Source organism: Canis aureus, chromosome 12 (assembly GCF_053574225.1).
Source record: "Canis aureus isolate CA01 chromosome 12, VMU_Caureus_v.1.0, whole genome shotgun sequence".
NCBI lineage: Eukaryota > Metazoa > Chordata > Mammalia > Carnivora > Canidae > Canis > Canis aureus.
In genome coordinates, this window is record NC_135622.1 from 35,505,621 (window position 1) to 35,524,169 (window position 18,549).

Below are 18,549 nucleotides of genomic sequence, written 5' to 3' on the forward strand. Positions count from 1 at the left end.
ACATAAATTCAGAATATAGAGAATTTTTTTTTTAAGAGAAAAATTTTTATTTAAATAAACCTGGGGACCACTGGGTGGCTCAGTGGTTGAGCGTCTGCCTTCAGCTCAGGGTGTGATCCTGGGGTCCTGGGATAGAGTCCCACATTGGGCTCCTCACATGGAGCCTGCTTCTCTCTCTGCCTATGTCTCTGCCTCTCTCTGTCTCTCATGAATTAAAAACAAAAAAATTTGTAATCTTATCCCCTCTGTAATTTTACTATCTTATCATCCAGAGATAACTATTGTTAATATTTTGGTATATATCACTATGCACATATAAATCTGTTTATACTAAAAAATATATGTATCTATATCTTTATTTTCAAAATAAAAATGGAATTTTATTTAACATAGCAACTATTTTTTAAATTTAGCAATAGATTTTATATACCTTTTCCATACCTATAAATAAATATGTCCTTTCTCCTACCCCTGCCTTAGTTTGAGTCCTCATCATCTGTTACCTGACCTGTACAGTTGCTAATTTTTTTCACATGTTAGTCTTCCCCACCCCACCTCCAGCTATTCCTATATGGATTCTCAGAATAATCCTTCTAAAGTGCAAAATTTGGGGCAGCCCCAGTGGCACAGCGGTTTAGGGCCACCTGCAGCCTGGAGTGTGATCCTGGAGTCCTGGGATCGAGTCCCACGTCGGGCTCCCTGCATGGAGCCTGCTTCTCCCTCTGCCTCTCTCTCTCTCTCTCTCTTTCTGAATAAATAAATAAATAAATAAATAAATAAATAAATAAATAAATCTTTAAAAAAAATAAAATGCAAAATTTGGGCAAAGAATATGAATTAACAATTCACAGAAAGGAAACAAAGCTATGCATAAACATATGGGGAAGAGAAGAAATATAGAAACATTACCCAGATAAATTAACATCATTTTTAGAATGACAGTAAAATTTTTCCAAAGGGTGATAATATATCAAAACACTTACTGAAACTGCATATTAGCTGACCAGTTTATCCTAAGGAATATTAAGGATATATACAAAGACTATGCTATGATGATATTCATTGCAATGTTTATTTTTCTCAGAAAAATGGAAATAACTTAAATGTATGTCTTGATCCTAAGAGATGATGAGATTAAGTGAATAAAAAATTGGGTTAAAAGTTATTTAGGGGAGTACCTGTGTGGTGCAGTAGGTTGGGTGTCCCAACTCTTGGTTTTGGCTCAGGTCATGACCTCAGGGTCATAAGATTAAGCCCTGCATCAGGCTCCACACTCAGCAGGGAGTCAGCTTGAGACTCTTTCTCCCTCTGCCCTCCCCGCTGCATATTCTCTTTCTCTTTCTTTCTTTCTCTCTCTCTCTCTCTCTCTCAAATAAATCTTTTTAAAAATTTAAAAAACAAAAGTTACACAGTTTTGTTTAAAAGACTGTATATACAACATGTCTAGAATGCTAACAATATTTCTTTTTCTTATGCTTCTGATTTTTCTATTTTTCTTGTGTAATATCTAATAAGATGTATTTAGACTTTAAAAAAGGAGTCTAAAAAACATATTCTCTTGGATTGCAAATAGCACTATAAACTACAGAACCCTTTTAAAGGTTTTGGCAATGTCTATCTAGAACCATAAAAATATTTGTAATCACTAATGCAGTAATTCTGTTTCTGGGATTTTATCTTAGGGGAAAATATCCAAAATACAGGAAGGAAATGTTTACAAAAAGCTTAACTTGGAACATTATTTATAATATGAAGAGCTGCACACCTTTTGTCTTTGGAAACACTGTATCTTGTCTTTTTAAGATTCCCAAGGCTGAGTAAAGAATCAGGAGTAAATATTAAATTTCAACTTAGGGAAATTGTATGACTCATCCCCTACAGCCATTAAGAGTAACGGTTTTGAAGACTAGCATTTTATGGGAAAATATTACGATATGTTAATAAATAAAATTAAATACAAAATTCTTTGTACAACAAAATTACAACTTACAAAGATAGAATATGATAACCTGAAAATTGGGATTATTAGTAATTTTAAAAACTCATTTTCCAAACTTTTTATGGTATAATTTTAGAATAAAATTAAAAGTTCAGGAAAAATACATAATAAATCCTGCAGTGGCCTCTTCCCTTCCCCATTGCCTACAGAGTAAAACCGGTCACCTACTTCTGCCTCATATTCTTTGGTCAGTCCATACATGTTGCCAAAGCTTAAATGTGTGTGCAAAAACAAACAAAAATAACTGCGATGAAGAAGAATCTTCAAAATTATGTTTTAGGAAGTTGCTATTATACATCATTTTGGCTTACTAAATGGAGAGAAAGGATACAGATAATATATATGTGACTATTAAATTATATGCTTTGCTCAACTCTCTGTTATAAAGGCAAGATTGCTAAGTATCACTTAAGGGGTTAGAAGGATATTTATGGAAATCCTTTTTCTGGCCCTTCTTCCATCCCTTCCAGCCTTTTTCTTTGAATGCTATCCGATTATGTCTAATAAGTCTGTGAAAGTGGAAGCAGTAAACAGGAAGTTATACCCTATGACCAAAAAAAAGACACACATAAAAGAGGGCTTTGTAAAGTCTAACAAGACAAGCCAGAAAAATGTCAGAGAACCCTACTCAAGGAATATTTTGTGAGAGGAATACTCAGAAGTCAGGTCAATGAAAAAAGATTGAAAGATTGTCTCCAAAGCAGGTGGAATTATTCTTTGGAGGTTGTCAGGAAATCATGAAGTTGTATACATATTCCAGTGTTTCTACTCAATTAACTTAATTGAGTAGAAACACTGGAATAATAATTATTATTATTCAATAATTCAGTTGTATAATCATAGCAATTTAGATTATGTCATTTCTTAATATTATGCCCTGTTATTTTCTCCTCCTAAATATCTTACTAGGTATATGTGGTTGCTATGAATATCAAGAAGGAAGCAGAGTCAAAGCCAAAAAGAGCAATTAAAAGTACTGATGATGATGATGATGATTATGGTACTATAGACGAACTACCACCAGATAGTTTAATAACACTCGTGCAACCCGAACTGCCAACACTCAGCCGCCTGTGGCTGGCAGCATTAAAAGACTATGCGCTTTTAACTTTACCAGCTGAATTTGCTAGTCAGCTCCCGCCTGATGGTAAGTACTGCATTCAGAGTTTTGCCTTTATGGGGTTTACAGTAGTAATTAAATGAAGTGTAATTGGCGTTTAATGCAATCCCTATCAAAATACCATGGACTTTCTTCAGAGAGTTAGAACAAATTATTTTAAGATTTGTGTGGAATCAGAAAAGACCCCGAATAGCCAGGGGAATTTTAAAAAAGAAAACCATAGCTGGGGGCATCACAATGCCAGATTTCAGGTTGTACTACAAAGCTGTGGTCATTAAGACAGTGTGGTGCTGGCACAAAAACAGACACATAGATCGATGGAACAGAATAGAGAACCCAGAAGTGGACCCTGAACTTTATGGTCAACTAATATTCGATAAAGGAGGAAAGACTATCCATTAGAAGAAAGACAGTCTCTTCATAAATGGTGCTGGGAAAATTGGACATCCACATGCAGAAGAATGAAACTAGACCACTCTCTTTCACCATACACGAAGATAAACTCAAAATGGATGAAAGATCTAAATGTGAGACAAGATTCCATCAAAATCCTAGAGGAGAACACAGGCAACACCCTTTTTAAACTCGGCCATAGTAACTTCTTGCAAGATACATCCACGAAGGCAAAAGAAACAGAAGCAAAAATGAACTATTGGGACTTCATCAAGATAAGAAGCTTTTGCACAGCAAAGGATACAGTCAGCAAAACTAAAAGACAACCTACAGAATGGGAGAAGATATTTGCAAATGACGTATCAGACAGTCTAGTTTCCAAGATCTATAAAGGGCTAGTTTCCAAGATCTATAAAGAACTTATTAAACTCAACACCAAAGAAACAAACAATCCAATCATGAAATGGGCAAAAGACATGAGAAATCTCACAGAGGAAGACATAGACATGGCCAACATGCACATGAGAAAATGCTCTGCATCACTTGCCATCAGGGAAATACAAATCAAAACCACAATGAGATATCATCTCACACCAGTGAGAATGGGGAAAATTAACAAGGCAGGAAACCACAAATGTTGGAGAGGATGCGGAGTAAAGGGAACCCTCTTACACTGTTGGTGGGAATGTGAACTGGTGCAGCCACTCTGGAAAACTGTGTGGAGGTTCCTCAAAGAGTTCAAAATAGACCTGCCCTACGACCCAGCAATTGCACTGTTGGGGATTTACCCCAAAGATACAGATGCAATGAAACGCAGGGACACCTGCACCCCGATGTTTATAGCAGCAATGGCCACAATAGCCAAACTGTGGAAGGAGCCTCGGTGTCCATCGAAACACGAATGGATAAAGAAGATGTGGTTTATGTATACAATGGAATATTAATCAGCCATTAGAAACGACAAATACCCACCATTTGCTTCAACGTGGATGGAACTGGAGGGTATTATGCTGAGTGAAGTAAGTCAATCAGAGAAGGACAAACAGTGTATGTTCTCATTCATTTGGGGAATATAAATAATAGTGAAAGGGAATATAAGGGAAGGGAGAAGAAATGTGTGGGAAATATCAGAAAGGGAGACAGAACGTAAAGACTCCTAACTCTGGGAAACGAACTAGGGGTGGTGGAAGGGGAGGAGGGTGGGGGGTGGAGGTGAATGGGTGACGGGCACTGAGGGGGGCACTTGACGGGATGAGCACTGGGTGTTATTCTGTATGTTGGTAAATTGAACACCAATAAAAATAAATTTATTAAAAAAAAAATGAAGCGTAATTGGTGAAAGCTAGAACAGCAATTAATATTACAATGTAACTTAACACATCTTAAATTTAAAAAGAGAGTATAACCCCTTAAATTTAATTATTTAATTATTAATAATTTAATAATATAAGATGTAGTAATGACATTTTAAATTTCTGTAGACTTATACTTGGCGTTCTCTCACTTAGAGCATGTTCTCCATATTGAATTTATAAATTCAAATATGGCATAAGCTTTTTTATTAACCTAAGCGTAAATATTCTCACTGTTATGGTAATAACTATATGAGCTAGAGTACTCTAAATAACTATGCATAACAAGTCATTATGCCTAACCATGATGAAGTTTATTGCTGTGCTGGTAAGTGTATGCAAGAACAGGTGGGAAAGTCCTCAGTTTGGTAGTGAAAGCAGGAGTTATGGAAGAATGGCAGAGGAAGAGTGAAAGAGAAAGAAGAGAGGTCCCTGGCTGTGGTAGGAGAAGGTAACCAGGGTTTTAGGGAGTCTCCAGTAACAGTGAAGAGGAAGCCTGTGACCACAGGGTAGAGAAAGAGAGAGGATCCCCAGCAGCATGTGCAGTTGCAAGGAAAGGCTGGAAACCCTAGCCTTGGTGAGGAAGGCACAGGCACTACAGTTCTGCAGCTGCAGAAAAGACATTAGTTTTGGTGACTTTGTAATAAAGAGACTCTCTTTAGCCAGATTACTCTTTGGTATGTGGTATGGTCTGAATTTTGTGTCCCTTCTAAATTCACATGTTGATACATAATCCCCATTGTGATGGTATCGGGAAGTGGGGCATTTGGGAACTGCTTGGGTCATGAAGTGGAGCCCTCTGAAATGGGATTAGTAGTACCCTTAGAGAAGAGACCCTACATTGCTCCCTAGCCCCTTCTACCGTGTGAGAATATAGGTAGGAGTCAGAGAGATGGCCCTTACCTGAGCATGCTAGCAGCCTGATCTCAGACTTCCTGAAATGAGAGAAATACATTTCTGTTGTTAATAAGCCACCCAGTCTGTGGTATTTTGTTAAAGCAGCCCAAATGGACTAAGATGGTAAGAAATGGGTATTTTTAAGTTAGTTATTGGTAAATGGTTGAACACTTACAATAAAAGTAATGGCTTTGATTGGCTTGATTATTTTACAGGGGGAGCATTTTATACTCCGGAGACTATTGATACAGCTAGACTTCACTACCGGAATTCATGGGCCCCCATTCTCCATGCAGTGGCACTTTGGCTGAATAGCACAGGATTTACATGTTCAGAGTCTGCAGAAGCAGCAGCAATACCTGGCTTACAGAAACGTTCTACACCTGTGAATTTAAACCAGGCATCAGGAGCAACACCTAGTACTAAATCTTTGCCAGAAATTAACAAAGACAGAATGCATCTGATTTTAGGTAGGTGTATGATATTGATGTATTTAAAGATGTGTCACTTCTGAAATTCATATCTGTAAGGAAGAAAAAATTTCCTTCTATCCTCTTAGGTTCTGTGGCTGGCCTGAGAATTAAATTGATAAAACAGATTAAGGAGAAAAGCATGCAGATTTATTTAATATTTTTAACCTAAAGTAGCCATTAGGCCAAAAAACTTACATACTACTTTACACAAAGAACAATACATTGTGGGGATGTGACCAGACAAAGGGGTGTGGGCTGGGGACAATAAATTGTGGGACAAGGACTAGGAAATATATGGGGGGGAACTAATTTTAGTAAGTTTGTTTGTACAAGTCTATTTCAACAATGACTCCCAGTCTTCTCTTCCTAATACAGGGAGGGCACCTTTCTCATGAGAAGTTTCATGACCTGCTTTTAGGTGGGAAGGGGTTAGAGGGCCGTTACTGTATCTGCTATTCATCAAGTACCTTCAGCTCAAAATAATCAATATGCCACAGAGGCATATTTTAGTGTGGCATATTCTGAACCCCTTCATAGCTTTCATTTTAATGCTATAGAAAAGTTTCATATACCACAGTCCAGAGAGGGAATAATAAAAGGAGGATTTTTAAAGCACATTTTCTAAATTGTTAACTGAATTTTTAATAGAAAAATTTAATTATTAAAGACTACTCTAAAAATTTTAGCTATCGTGTTCACTCGCAGAGCAATATTGAATAATTTTCAAGAAAAACTACATTTTTCTTTTTCAAAGGCAGATTTTCTTTTTACTTAACACTTAACAGATTGTCCCTTGAGGAAATAGTAAAATGCAAAGTTAAAGAAAATTTGAATAAATTCAATTTATAATTGCATCGATGATGCTCTTTTAACATTAAGGTGTTATAGATTCTAATGAGGCTCTTAAGCAGGTTTATATTTTCTGGAAGGGAAAAGGAACATAGTTGCTAAGGTGAAATTATAGAACTCATCAATAGATCTTATACATGAAAATATAAGACTCATCTAAAACAGTGACCTTACATTATGCAAATTAAGAACAATTGTTATCCATGATATCCATTATACCTCCGTAGTTTGCCACTAAAAATTCTTTGTAGACATGGAAATTGTTTGGCAACCATGTAATGAGAAGTAATTTTATCATTTTCATAAGTGTATTTTTAATGTGTTCTTTTTTTAAGTTCTTGAAATAAAAAAATCTAGTATCTTCTTAACTCCATGACCTTGGAACTACCTCCCTTCCCTACCTCCAATTTGATTATTAACCTAATTGCAAAGCTACAGTCTGTGTTATAAAGTTTGGCTACTGCTTTTGGTGACCATTTTGAACTCTACAATAGCATTCAATATGTGTTAAAGTAATCTTCAGAAGAATAGAGGAAAAATAGAGAAAAAAATCTGACATCAAAGCAACAAAGTGTTTTATAGACAAACATGTATTTTTATTATGTACATCACAGGTGTGAGTATACAGTTCCTTTGCTCCCCTAGACCTGAGGAGCCTATTGAACATGTTACAGCATGTCTACAGGCCTTACACACCTTGCTAGATTCTCCTTATGCCCGAATTCATATTGCAGAAGATCAGGTACAGTATTTTTCTATAACAGATAATAAATGTTATGCTTTGTTTTTATCATATTTATCTTAATACAACTTTCTCCCATATGAAATAAATATTATATAATAAGTATTCAAGATTTTCGCTTTATGTAAGACATTCTAGTGATGTTGGGTGACCAGGCACAGGCAGCATAAAAATAGTCAGTGTATCTTCTTAGATGTGTTCATCAGTAGTCGAATAAAACTAAAAATTAAGGGATGCCTTCAGTCCCAGTTAATGATTCTACTAATAAAGGGCTGAAGTAATTTATAAGGCTATTAAATAAATTATACCATTTTTAAATGTTTGATCAAGTTTTATCTCTCATTTAATGAATTTTTTTTGCACTGGCTCAACTACTTATCTAAACAATTTAATGAATTGCTTTTTCTAGTTCTGTATGTAATATTTAGAGGGCTTATTCATGATCTAGAACCAAGCTACCAGTGGATTTGTTATTCTTCTTTTTAATTAGGAATTCTTTTATTTCTATAATAGGAGCCATCTTTTTGGTCACCATCACTACAGGTGGGGTAATTTTCCATAAAACACAAACAGGTAAAAAAGAAGTTGTTATCATTTCATATATCCAGATTAGTTTTGCACATGATAGTGACCTAAACCAAAATAAAGCAAAGCATATACTTTGTGATTACAAGATTCATTCACTGATGAACTCTTCTTGTACCCCAGCCTTGCAGCCTAAAGCTACTCTTTAGCTGAACTACAGATTACTCAAGAAACTTCAGGTTTTTATATAATTTAAAATTTAATCTGTGAATGAAGAGAGAATACAAGGTTTACACTCACTCATTTCGATTTTAACATATTATGTCCCACACCTACCTAGCTATTTTTTGGACTCAATAATGTTTTGTTTATCCAAGTACTGTTTAACACTTGGATGGATTTTTTTTTTTCCTGAGTCAGATCCTGTAATTTCAATATCATCAGAGTTCACTGACTCAAAAATTCACACTGACTCATTCACTCAACAACTTTTACTCAACAACTTTTATTCTGCATCAGACACAGTTGGAGGCTATAGCTGTCACAAGTGGTTTCACTGCACCTGGATCAGAAGATCAGGACAGTATGATAAATGCTGAGCTAGTATATATAAAGGTATGATGAGAATAGAGGGGAGAAGCCCAGACATTATCAGGGAAGGTAAAGAATGGCTTCTCAGAGGAAATGATGGTTGGATTAAATCTTAAAAGAGGAATTGGTGAGGCAGCACAAGAAGAATGGGTTTTCTTCTCTGGGAGAGAAGCAAAGACAAAGACAAGGAGGCTCAAGAGAACATGACAAGTTCAAGGACACTGCTGTCATTTACTATGGCTGAGACAAATGGAGCATGTGGGGGTTGTTAGGAGATGAGGCTGTATAACAGGGTAAGGGCCAAATCATGAAAATTCCTGTGTGACATGTTAAAGGATTTAAAATCTATCTTAAAAGTAATAGGGAATCATTAAAAATGTTAAAATAGAGGAATGATTAAACTTGTATTTCAGAACATGGTATATATAGGGACGCCTGGGTGGCTCAGAGGTTGAGCATCTGCCTTTGGCTCAGGGCATGATGCCGGGGTCCAGGATTGAGTTCCACATAGGGCTCCTTGCAGGGAGCCTGCTCCCTGTGCCTGTGTCTCTGCCTCTCTCTCTCTCTCTCTGTCTCTCATGAATAAATAAATAAAATCTTAAAAAGAAAAAAAAAGAACGTGATAGATAAATAGATAGATAGATAGATAGATAGATAGATAGATAGATAGATAGATAGATAGATTTGATCCCTTTTATCAACCTTGTGAGATTGGTCTATAAAAGATGACAAGGGAGGCCAATTAAGAGGCTCTTTTCATAATTCCAGAGAAATAGCGAGTTATACACTAGCCTAGGAAAACTGAATAAAGAAGGAAAAAAAGAGGGCCAGGACTGGTACATGAGGGTATATTACAAATAACAAATAAGGATGGAGATGAGGGAAATAAGCACCAGAGACTACTACAGAGGTAGGAGAACTAAGAACAGAGTTACAAGGACAAGGGAGAGTGTCAAGGATAGACAACAGTCTCAAAAGAACCAGGATCCCAGTATATAAGGACAGAAGAGAGTCCAGGGAAGGTTATTAGTGACCGAAGACAGAGCATTTTCTTAGGTGAGCAGAAGCCAGATTATGGAAGAATGAGGAATAAGTGAGGGGGTGAAGGAAGTGGAAGCATGTGGCCTGGCACCAGAGGAAGCACAATAGAGATAGAGGACATGGGGGCAGAGAGAAAGATCTGAGAGGATTTGAGAGGGGGATGGGAATGAGACAGAAAAGACCTGAGTGTTCTCCTTAACCTGGGAGAAGGACCTAACTAGAGAGAGAGGCTGAAGGCATGTGAAGTACAATCAAGGCCCTTGAAGAATTCTGGGGAAGTCAATCAGTATAGGAAGCAGATAATGAAAGATTAATCAGCCTTGGATAGAGTCTGGACATTTGATCTTGAGAAAGGTAAATGTGGCTTTGGTTATACTTAAGTTTTTCTCTCCCTCTTTGAAATTTGAGGCAGATTCATTGGGTGGGTTTTAAGTGGAGGATTATAAGTGGCTTAAAAGTGAGTGGTTCAAGTTTGTAATACTTGCTGAGATGAATGGGAGGGGGACTTATTGGAAGTGCCTAGCATCCACAATATTTTGTTGATTGAAAGTGTGTTGGAATACAATATGACCATTTCTCAAGATTGTTATACTGTTCTTATTTGTTACACAGTCATATATATTAATTTTAGCTACCAGATTTATTTTTACATGCATATTTTCTTAGATTGTAATAACATAAATTTATCCTTTGAAATTAAGATTAATTAGATTTACCTGTGTTAATTTATAATAGCTGATTGGTGTTGAGTTGCTAAGTGTTTTGCACCGCCTCCTGTTGACCTGGAACCCACCATCTGTTCAGCTGCTGGTTACTGGAGTTGTACAACAGATAGTAAGAGCTGCTCAGGATTATTTGCAAGAAAAAAGGAACACTCTAAGTAAGCACTAGAAATTATGTTAACTTCAAAGTAGATTTTATTTGTACTCTGACTTCTTAAATATCAAGGCCAGGAAATTTTTAATAAATAATTTAGTCATAGATATAGAGGATTTGCAATTGATTTTGCTTTCATTGGAAATAACTAAATGAAATTCCTGATGGTCAACTATTTTTTACCTTCAAAAGTGTCAACTTCATATGGTTCAACCTAACTTATAAGTGTTCCTTGTGATATGAAATGCGTTCCTAATAAAATTACCTAATAGGGCACCTGAGTGGCTCAGTGGTTGAGCATCTGCCTTCCGCTCAGGTTGTGATCCCAGAGTCCTGGGGTCGAGTCCCACATTGGCCTCCCTGCATGGAGCCTGCTTCTCTTTCTGCCTATGTCTGTGTCTCTCATGAATAGATCAATAAAATATTTTTTAAAAAAATACCTAATAAAATGTTTTGAAGTAAAAAATGAAAAAAATAAAAATAAAAAATGGATTGTCTTTTACTTTTAAAAGGAAGGACTTTTAAGGAGAACTCAATAAACAATTCTAACAAGGCAGAGAATTATTCTGAGTAAGATGTGTTATTAGTTAAACTTTCAGTTGTAAATTCTTCTGAAAGAATTTCTCAAATATACTTAATGTGCTGTACTATTACTATTTTTTTCTGGAAATTTCACCAAATGTTCTTTCACTGAAGATGAAGATGACATGGAGAAAGAATCCTGTCCTATAATAGGAGAAGGAGGTGACAGCGGTGGTCTTGTTCCTGGAAAATCTCTCGTGTTTGCAACTATGGAGCTATTGATGTTCATTTTAGTACGGCATATGCCACATCTCAGTACCAAGATGTCGGATTCACCCAGTCACATAGCCACTAAAACTCGACTGTCAGAAGAAAGTGCTCGTTTGGTAGCAGCCACAGTTACCATACTCTCTGACTTACCATCCCTGTGTTCACCTGCTGGTATGGTATTGATCACTATTTGGAAATGCATTATTTTACAGTAGACAAAGATGAGCTTGCCTTTGATTTTAAGTACTATTATGAATTATTTTCCTCTGAAATCTCAAGTACAGAAGGAGAAGTTAGTCTTTTATGATGTGTTGATCTTTAGAAGTCTATAAAGATTAAGGATTTTTAAAAACCCAAAACTTAAGATGTTCTTCAGATGTATTTCAAACTTCAGCAAGGAGATAGAACACCAGCTTGAGGCAAGACACTGAATGTTAGCAGACAGGCATAAGATGGGATGACTAAACAGCTTAGTTTCTGATCTGATTGCCACTCTTGAGTCTCTGACAAACCGAAAAACATCAGATGAGTGTGACCACCAACTCTAAGGAGTAACTAAAGAAATTATAGCTGTAAAGATGATAGTTGTCTGCAGATATCCAAAAAGTACTGGATGGAAATGGAGACTTTCCCTCTATCTGTCTAGAAGAAAGAAACAATATCAGGAGATATAAAGGTAAATTTCATCCCAACACAAGCCTATATATAGATGTGAAAATAATGAATTCTCCACTGCTGGAGCTTTGCTGGCTGACTATGATAGCGGCCTAAGAAAGTGATGAGGAGCGTCTTCCATGAGGTGGGAGGTTGGATTCGATGACCTTAAAGTTCTTTCAGCTACAAGTTCCAGGATTATTTCATTTCTTTTTTGCTTACCCATATAGTCTTTTCATTGTTTTTCCTGGCTTGGTTAAGGCTGACTTCAGTATGCTGCAGATTGATTACATGTCTTAGAATTGCTACAAGATTCATCAGATTGCTCAGATAGTTATCATAGTGTATGGAAGTGCTTCCCTTCCATTTTTCTATCTTCTTTTCTTATTTTCATTTTGAAGGGCATGACATATTAAAGGGGAAATATTGGAAATAATAAGAACAAGGCTAGATGGAAAAAGGAAGAAAATAGTCTTCTTTAACTTGCCACTTTGTCATCTTCTTTTCTAAACATTGGATTATAATAATAGTAATGCAGTAAATTTTGTATAACAACAAGGGAAAAAATAATATTAAGCCACAATCAATTCTAAAAAACAATTGAAATAACTGTAATGTGAGAACTGAGTAGTTATGAGGTAATCTGATTTGTTTTCAATTCAGGGTGTATGACAATCCTGCCCACAATTCTGTTTTTAATTGCAAGAATATTGAAAGACACGGCAGTAAAGTCTGCAGATAATCAGGTCCCTCCACCAGTCAGTGCAGCTCTTCAAGGGATTAAAAGCATCGTGACCCTCTCAATGGCCAAGACTGAGGACACTCAGAAACAGTGGACGGCTCTAATTCGCAGCACTCTCGCATGCATCCTGGAATATTCTCAACCAGGTAACCTAATCAGGGCTGAAAACCCATAATCTATTGGAATAGCTGTTTGTCAGGGCACCTGGATGGCTCAGTAGTTGAGCATCTGCCTTTGGCTCAGGTCATGATCCTGGGGTCCTGGGAGTGAGTCCTGCATCAGGCTTACCACAGGGAGCCTCCTTCACCCTCTGCCTATGTCTCTGTCTCTCTGTGTGTCTCATGAATACATAAATAAAATCTTAAAAAAGAAATATCTGTTTGTCAATAACTAATTGAATGAGCTTGTCAGAGAAGTGCAGTGTAACACTGAATCAACTCGGGTGTTTTAGTAACAGGTAGGAACATTATTAGTAACCCTTTCTGGATGTTGACTGTAAATGTCCTTGTCTTACAACTTAAATACATGGTGGAGGTGCTCCCTTACCCGCCGCCCCCCCAAAAAAAAGATTTTAGAAAATATACTCAGAATCCAATTGATATGTGTTAATATATTTGTTTGCTTCAGTTTTTTTTAATAAAAATAATAGAGAAAATTGATGTATCTGTCACCACCCCAGATTATCTTCAAATGAAACTATAGTCTTGATTTTGATGTTTCATTCCAGAAATATTTACATATGTAAATAAATATACTTTCTGTATTAGTAAATGTATGTCTATATTAATAAATTATATGCATGTATATATTAATAAATGCATATGTGAATTACATATAAAATGAGATAAATAACCATGAGCGATATATAGTATTTCTCTTGTGTTTTTAAATTTACATAAGTAATGTCATAGTATATCATTCTACCTTTACTTTCTTACGCAGGAATAAGGTTTTTTTTTTTTTTTTTTTTTTTTTTTTAGCTATTAGTATGTACATATAAAACTCTCATTTATTCCTTTTAACTTCTATATAGTTTTCATCATATGAAAACTATATGTTTTTTAATTATTCATTCCCCTGTCCATTGATATTTCTGCTATTTCTGATTTTTTCCCCATTATAAAAATTGCTACCGTGAACATCTTTATAAATCTTCACGCACTTACGCTATGAGATTTGCTAGAGAATACCCCAGAAGCGGAATTGATGGCACATTTTAATTTTATCAGACATGGCCAGTTCATTCTCCAAAGTAGCCATATGAATTTATACACCCACCAGCAGTGTAGGATAATCTCTATTTCTACATGTCCTCACCAATACTTGGTATTTCAGACTTTTAAATTTTGCTATCTGATGGGCAAAATGTACTGTCTTATTGTTTTAATTTGCATTTCTCATTTTCCTAGTGAGTTATAAGCATTTTTCATGCTTCTGTTTAATTTGGGAGGAAATGTTTATTCACATTTTTATCCATTTTTCTTCTGTGTTTGACTTTTTTCTCTCATTTTATTTCTGTTGTAAAGAAAATGTCACAAGTACTGAAAAAGAATAAAGATTTACCATGTCACCTATCATCTATTAAAACATGTCCACACTAAGACTGTGGAAGCAAGCCCTTGAATCAAGAGATAGAGCAATGAAACACACAAATTGCTTTAAAACAGACATTTATCCACATGAGAATGTAAAAGCACATTCATTATTCTTCAAATGGTTTGTATCAGCTCTTTGAGATACCAGTTCCAATTAGGCCCTCACCTTATATTATGACTCAAAATAAATGCCAAATAAATTAAAACAGTAATGTATAGTTTAAAAAAATACCCCAGGCCAGAAGAAATTCAAACAGAACCTAGAGATTAAATCACAGGGTGCCTGGGTAGCTCAGTTGGTTGAGCATACAGCTCTTGATTTGGCTCAGGTCATGATCAGGTCATGATTGTGAAATGGCTCCACATTCAGCATGGAGTCTGCTTGAGATTCTTTTCTTTCCTTTCCTCTTTCCCCTGCCCTCATGCTTACATGTACTCTCTCTCTCTCTCTCTCTCTCAAATATATAAATAAGTAAAATCATTAGAAGTTAAACTGTCACTGGGTAGTAGAATTTCAAGTTTTATTTCTTCCCTAGACCATTTTTATATTGTTTTTGTTTGTTTGTTTGTTTGTTTAAGATTTTATTCATCCATTCATGAGAGACACATAGAGGCAGAGACACAGTCAGAGGGAGAAGCAGGCCCCCTGTAGGGAGCCTGATGTGGGACTCCATCTCGGGTCTCCAGGATCACGCCCTGGGCCAAAGGCAGGCGCTAAACCGCTGAGCCACCCAGGTGTCCCTATTTTTATATTGTTAAACAATGGCCATGTATTATTTTTATTATCTGAATTTTTTAATATTAATTATTTGGAAGAGAAAAATTAATTAGTTTTATTAATGCTACTGAAACTATTTTAGCTTTATCATGAGTTAATGTTTGGCTTTTAAAGCAGGTTTTTAACGAAAGAAATATTAAATGCCATATTTATATATATATGTATATGTGTGTAAATAGATATGAATAACAAGATAAAGAAATAGTTAAGTGTTTGTTTAAGAATATAAATATTGTTTTAATTTTCTTGGGGCAGTGTCATAGTCAATAATCATGTTTTTGGGGCACCTGGGTGGCTTAGTTAGGAGTCTGCCATCACGGTTTAGCGCCTGCCTTTGGCCCAGGGCGTGATCCTGGAGTCTTAGGATCGAGTCCCACATCGGGCTCCCTGCATGGAGCCTGCTTCTCTCTCTGCCTCTCTCTCTCTCTCTCTCTCTCTGCCTCATGAATGAATAAATAAATAAAATCTTAAAAAAAAAAAAGAGTCTGCCATCAGCTCGGGTCATGATCTGAGGGTCTTGGGATTGAGCCAGGCATCAGGCTTCCCTGTTCAGTGGGGACTCTGCTTCTCCCTCTCCCTCTGCAGCTCCCCCTGCTTGCTCTCTCTCTCTCTTCCTGTCAAATAAATTAATTAAATCTTTTTTAAGAACATCATGTGTTTTCCCAGTTGTCAGCTATATGGAAAGGTTTTGATATTTTATCAGTCTAGTTCATTAATATTAAGTTAATTTAAAGGTATGATAAGAAAATTAACTTGACTAAGATATTCTGTCCAGAAATGAATTTTCAGGAGACAGTATGAAGTGGAGATCAGGCCAGAGGTATTATTTGTATAGTATTTGCAAGTAAGGCAAGCAGAATCCTTTGCTTTACAAGGATAATTTTGTAATAGAGAATTTTTATTTAGGAAATCATATTTCTTAGTATAAAATCTGAGACTTCCACTTCGAAAAAACGTGCATGTGTGTGTACTCACATGAATAAACACATGCATGTATGTAAAATCTCCTTGGGTATAGCATATACTCTTAAGATTGCTGGCATTATTTTTTCATTTTTAAAAATTTCAATTATGAAATAGACTTCAAACCTTTTACAAAGTTATAAGAATGGTATAGTAAACTACAGTATACCCTTCTCCTAGATTCATCAACTGTTAACATTTTGCCACATTTTAATTTTATTACTCTGTAATCTGCATGTTATTAATATCATTGTTAATTTTGCTGAGCTGTTTGAGAATACACTGAAGTCATCATGACTCACTACTAAATGCTTCATGGATGTCCTATGAACAAGAATGTTCTCTTACATAACCACAGAAGAATTCTCAAATGTAGGCAATTTAACATCGATATAATGCTATTATTGTTCAGATACAAATTTTACCAATTGTCCTAATAATAACTATAGAACCTTTTCTTTTTATCTAGGATATAGTCCATGATCATGCATTGTACTTAGTTGTCCTAATGCTTTCATCTTCTTTTTTTTTATTTTTTTATTTATTTGTGATAGTCACACAGAGAGGGAGAGAGAGAGAGAGAGAGAGAGAGAGAGAGAGGCAGAGACACAGGCAGAGGGAGAAGCAGGCTCCATGCACCGGGAGCCCGATGTGGGATTCGATCCTGGGTCTCCAGGATCGCGCTCTGGGCCAAAGGCAGGCGCCAAACCGCTGCGCCACCCAGGGATCTCTGCTTTCACCTTCTTTAGTCTGAGGCAGTCATTCAACTTTTTTTTTTTAATTTTTCATGATACTAATGTTTTTTTAAAACTACAGACATCTATTTTATAGTTTGGTTTTCAGTTTGGAATTGCATGATTTTTTTTTCTCATCATTAGATTCAGGTTTTGCTTTTTTGGAAGGAAGGCTATATGAATATTTTTATGTCTTTCTCAGTGCATCTTGTAAGGAGGTATATAATATTGCTTCGTCCCATTATTGGGAATCTTAACTTTAATAACTTGATTAAGATGGTGTCTGTCATATTTCTCCACTATAAAGTTGATATTTTTCCCTTTTACAATTAATAAGGAGTTTGTGGAGACATAATTTGAAACTCTGTCAATTATCTGTTCCCCATCAAGCTTTCACCCATTGGTTTTTGGGTTTTTTGGTTTTTTGGTTTTTTCTTAAGTAAACCCTACCTGCAGCATGGGGCTTGAACTCAGGACCCTGAGATCAAGAGTCGCATACTCCACCAACTGAGCCAGTTAGGTGCCCGCATACCCAATGGTTTTAACATCTGTTGTACCTGCACAGTTATTACTGTGATGATGTCAAAATGATAATTTTCTAACTTCTATATTTTCTTCCTTTTACATATATTAGCTAGCATTTCACTGAGCTTTTTCTTTGCCTTCATTATTTTCTTATATGTTTATTGTTTATTACTATCAGATTTATGATCCTTTATTTAATTCAATGGACCCATTATTGTCATTATGGCATATCCCCATTATTTCTTGAGCACATTTTTATTTTTCTGCAGCAAGAAATAGCAGGCTTACCTTGCATTTTTCCTATTTGTGTTCTGGAACCCATCACCTCTCCAAAACACCTTTCCTGATTTCTTTTAATAGAAAACCATATTTAAATGGCAAAGCTTGGGGACACCAGGGTGGCTCAGTGGTTGACATTTGCCTTGGGCTCAGGTCATGATCCTGGGGTCCTGGGATTGAGTCCCGCATTGGGCTCCCCACAGGGAGCCTGCTTCTCCCTCTGCATATGTCTCTGCCTCTCTCTCTATGTCTCTCATGAATAAATAAATAAAATCTCTAAAAAGTAAAAAAATAAATAAATGGCAAATCTTAAAGTCACAATTTTGTTTTTTTATTTTTATTTTTAAAATGTTTTATTTATTTATTTGACAGAAAGAGAACACAAGCAGGGGGACCAGTAGCCAGAGGCAGAGGGAGAAGCAGGCTCCCCACTGAGTAGGGAGCCCAACGTGGGGCTTGATCCCAGGACTCTGAGATCATGATCTGAGCCAAAGGCAGACACTTAATGGACTGAGCAACCCAGGTGCCCGTTAAAGTCATGATTTTAAAATAAAGTGTTAATTTTCCAACAAAAAATTGCTTACATTGTCACAAACTCTGAGTTAGAAATTGTTCTCATTTCACCTGCA

General features: G+C 36.1%; 1 protein-coding gene across 5 annotated transcripts in view; it reads left to right on the plus strand.

Annotated features, from left to right (window-relative positions):
- The window catches only part of HEATR5B (HEAT repeat containing 5B), a 99,949-nt gene that overhangs the window by 74,048 nt on the left and 7,352 nt on the right, over window positions 1-18,549 (plus strand). For 3 of the 5 annotated variants that reach the window (XM_077843586.1, XM_077843587.1, XM_077843589.1), the window contains exons 28-33: window positions 2,909-3,146; window positions 5,977-6,231; window positions 7,698-7,825; window positions 10,718-10,862; window positions 11,555-11,821; window positions 12,968-13,192. In XM_077843586.1, coding sequence (XP_077699712.1) covers window positions 2,909-3,146; window positions 5,977-6,231; window positions 7,698-7,825; window positions 10,718-10,862; window positions 11,555-11,821; window positions 12,968-13,192 — 1,258 coding nt within the window. Of the gene's footprint in view, window positions 1-2,908; window positions 3,147-5,976; window positions 6,232-7,697; window positions 7,826-8,338; window positions 8,399-10,717; window positions 10,863-11,554; window positions 11,822-12,967; window positions 13,193-18,292; window positions 18,444-18,549 lie in introns of those variants that run through there. The other 2 variants (XR_013349422.1, XM_077843590.1) reach the window with 2 other exon arrangements.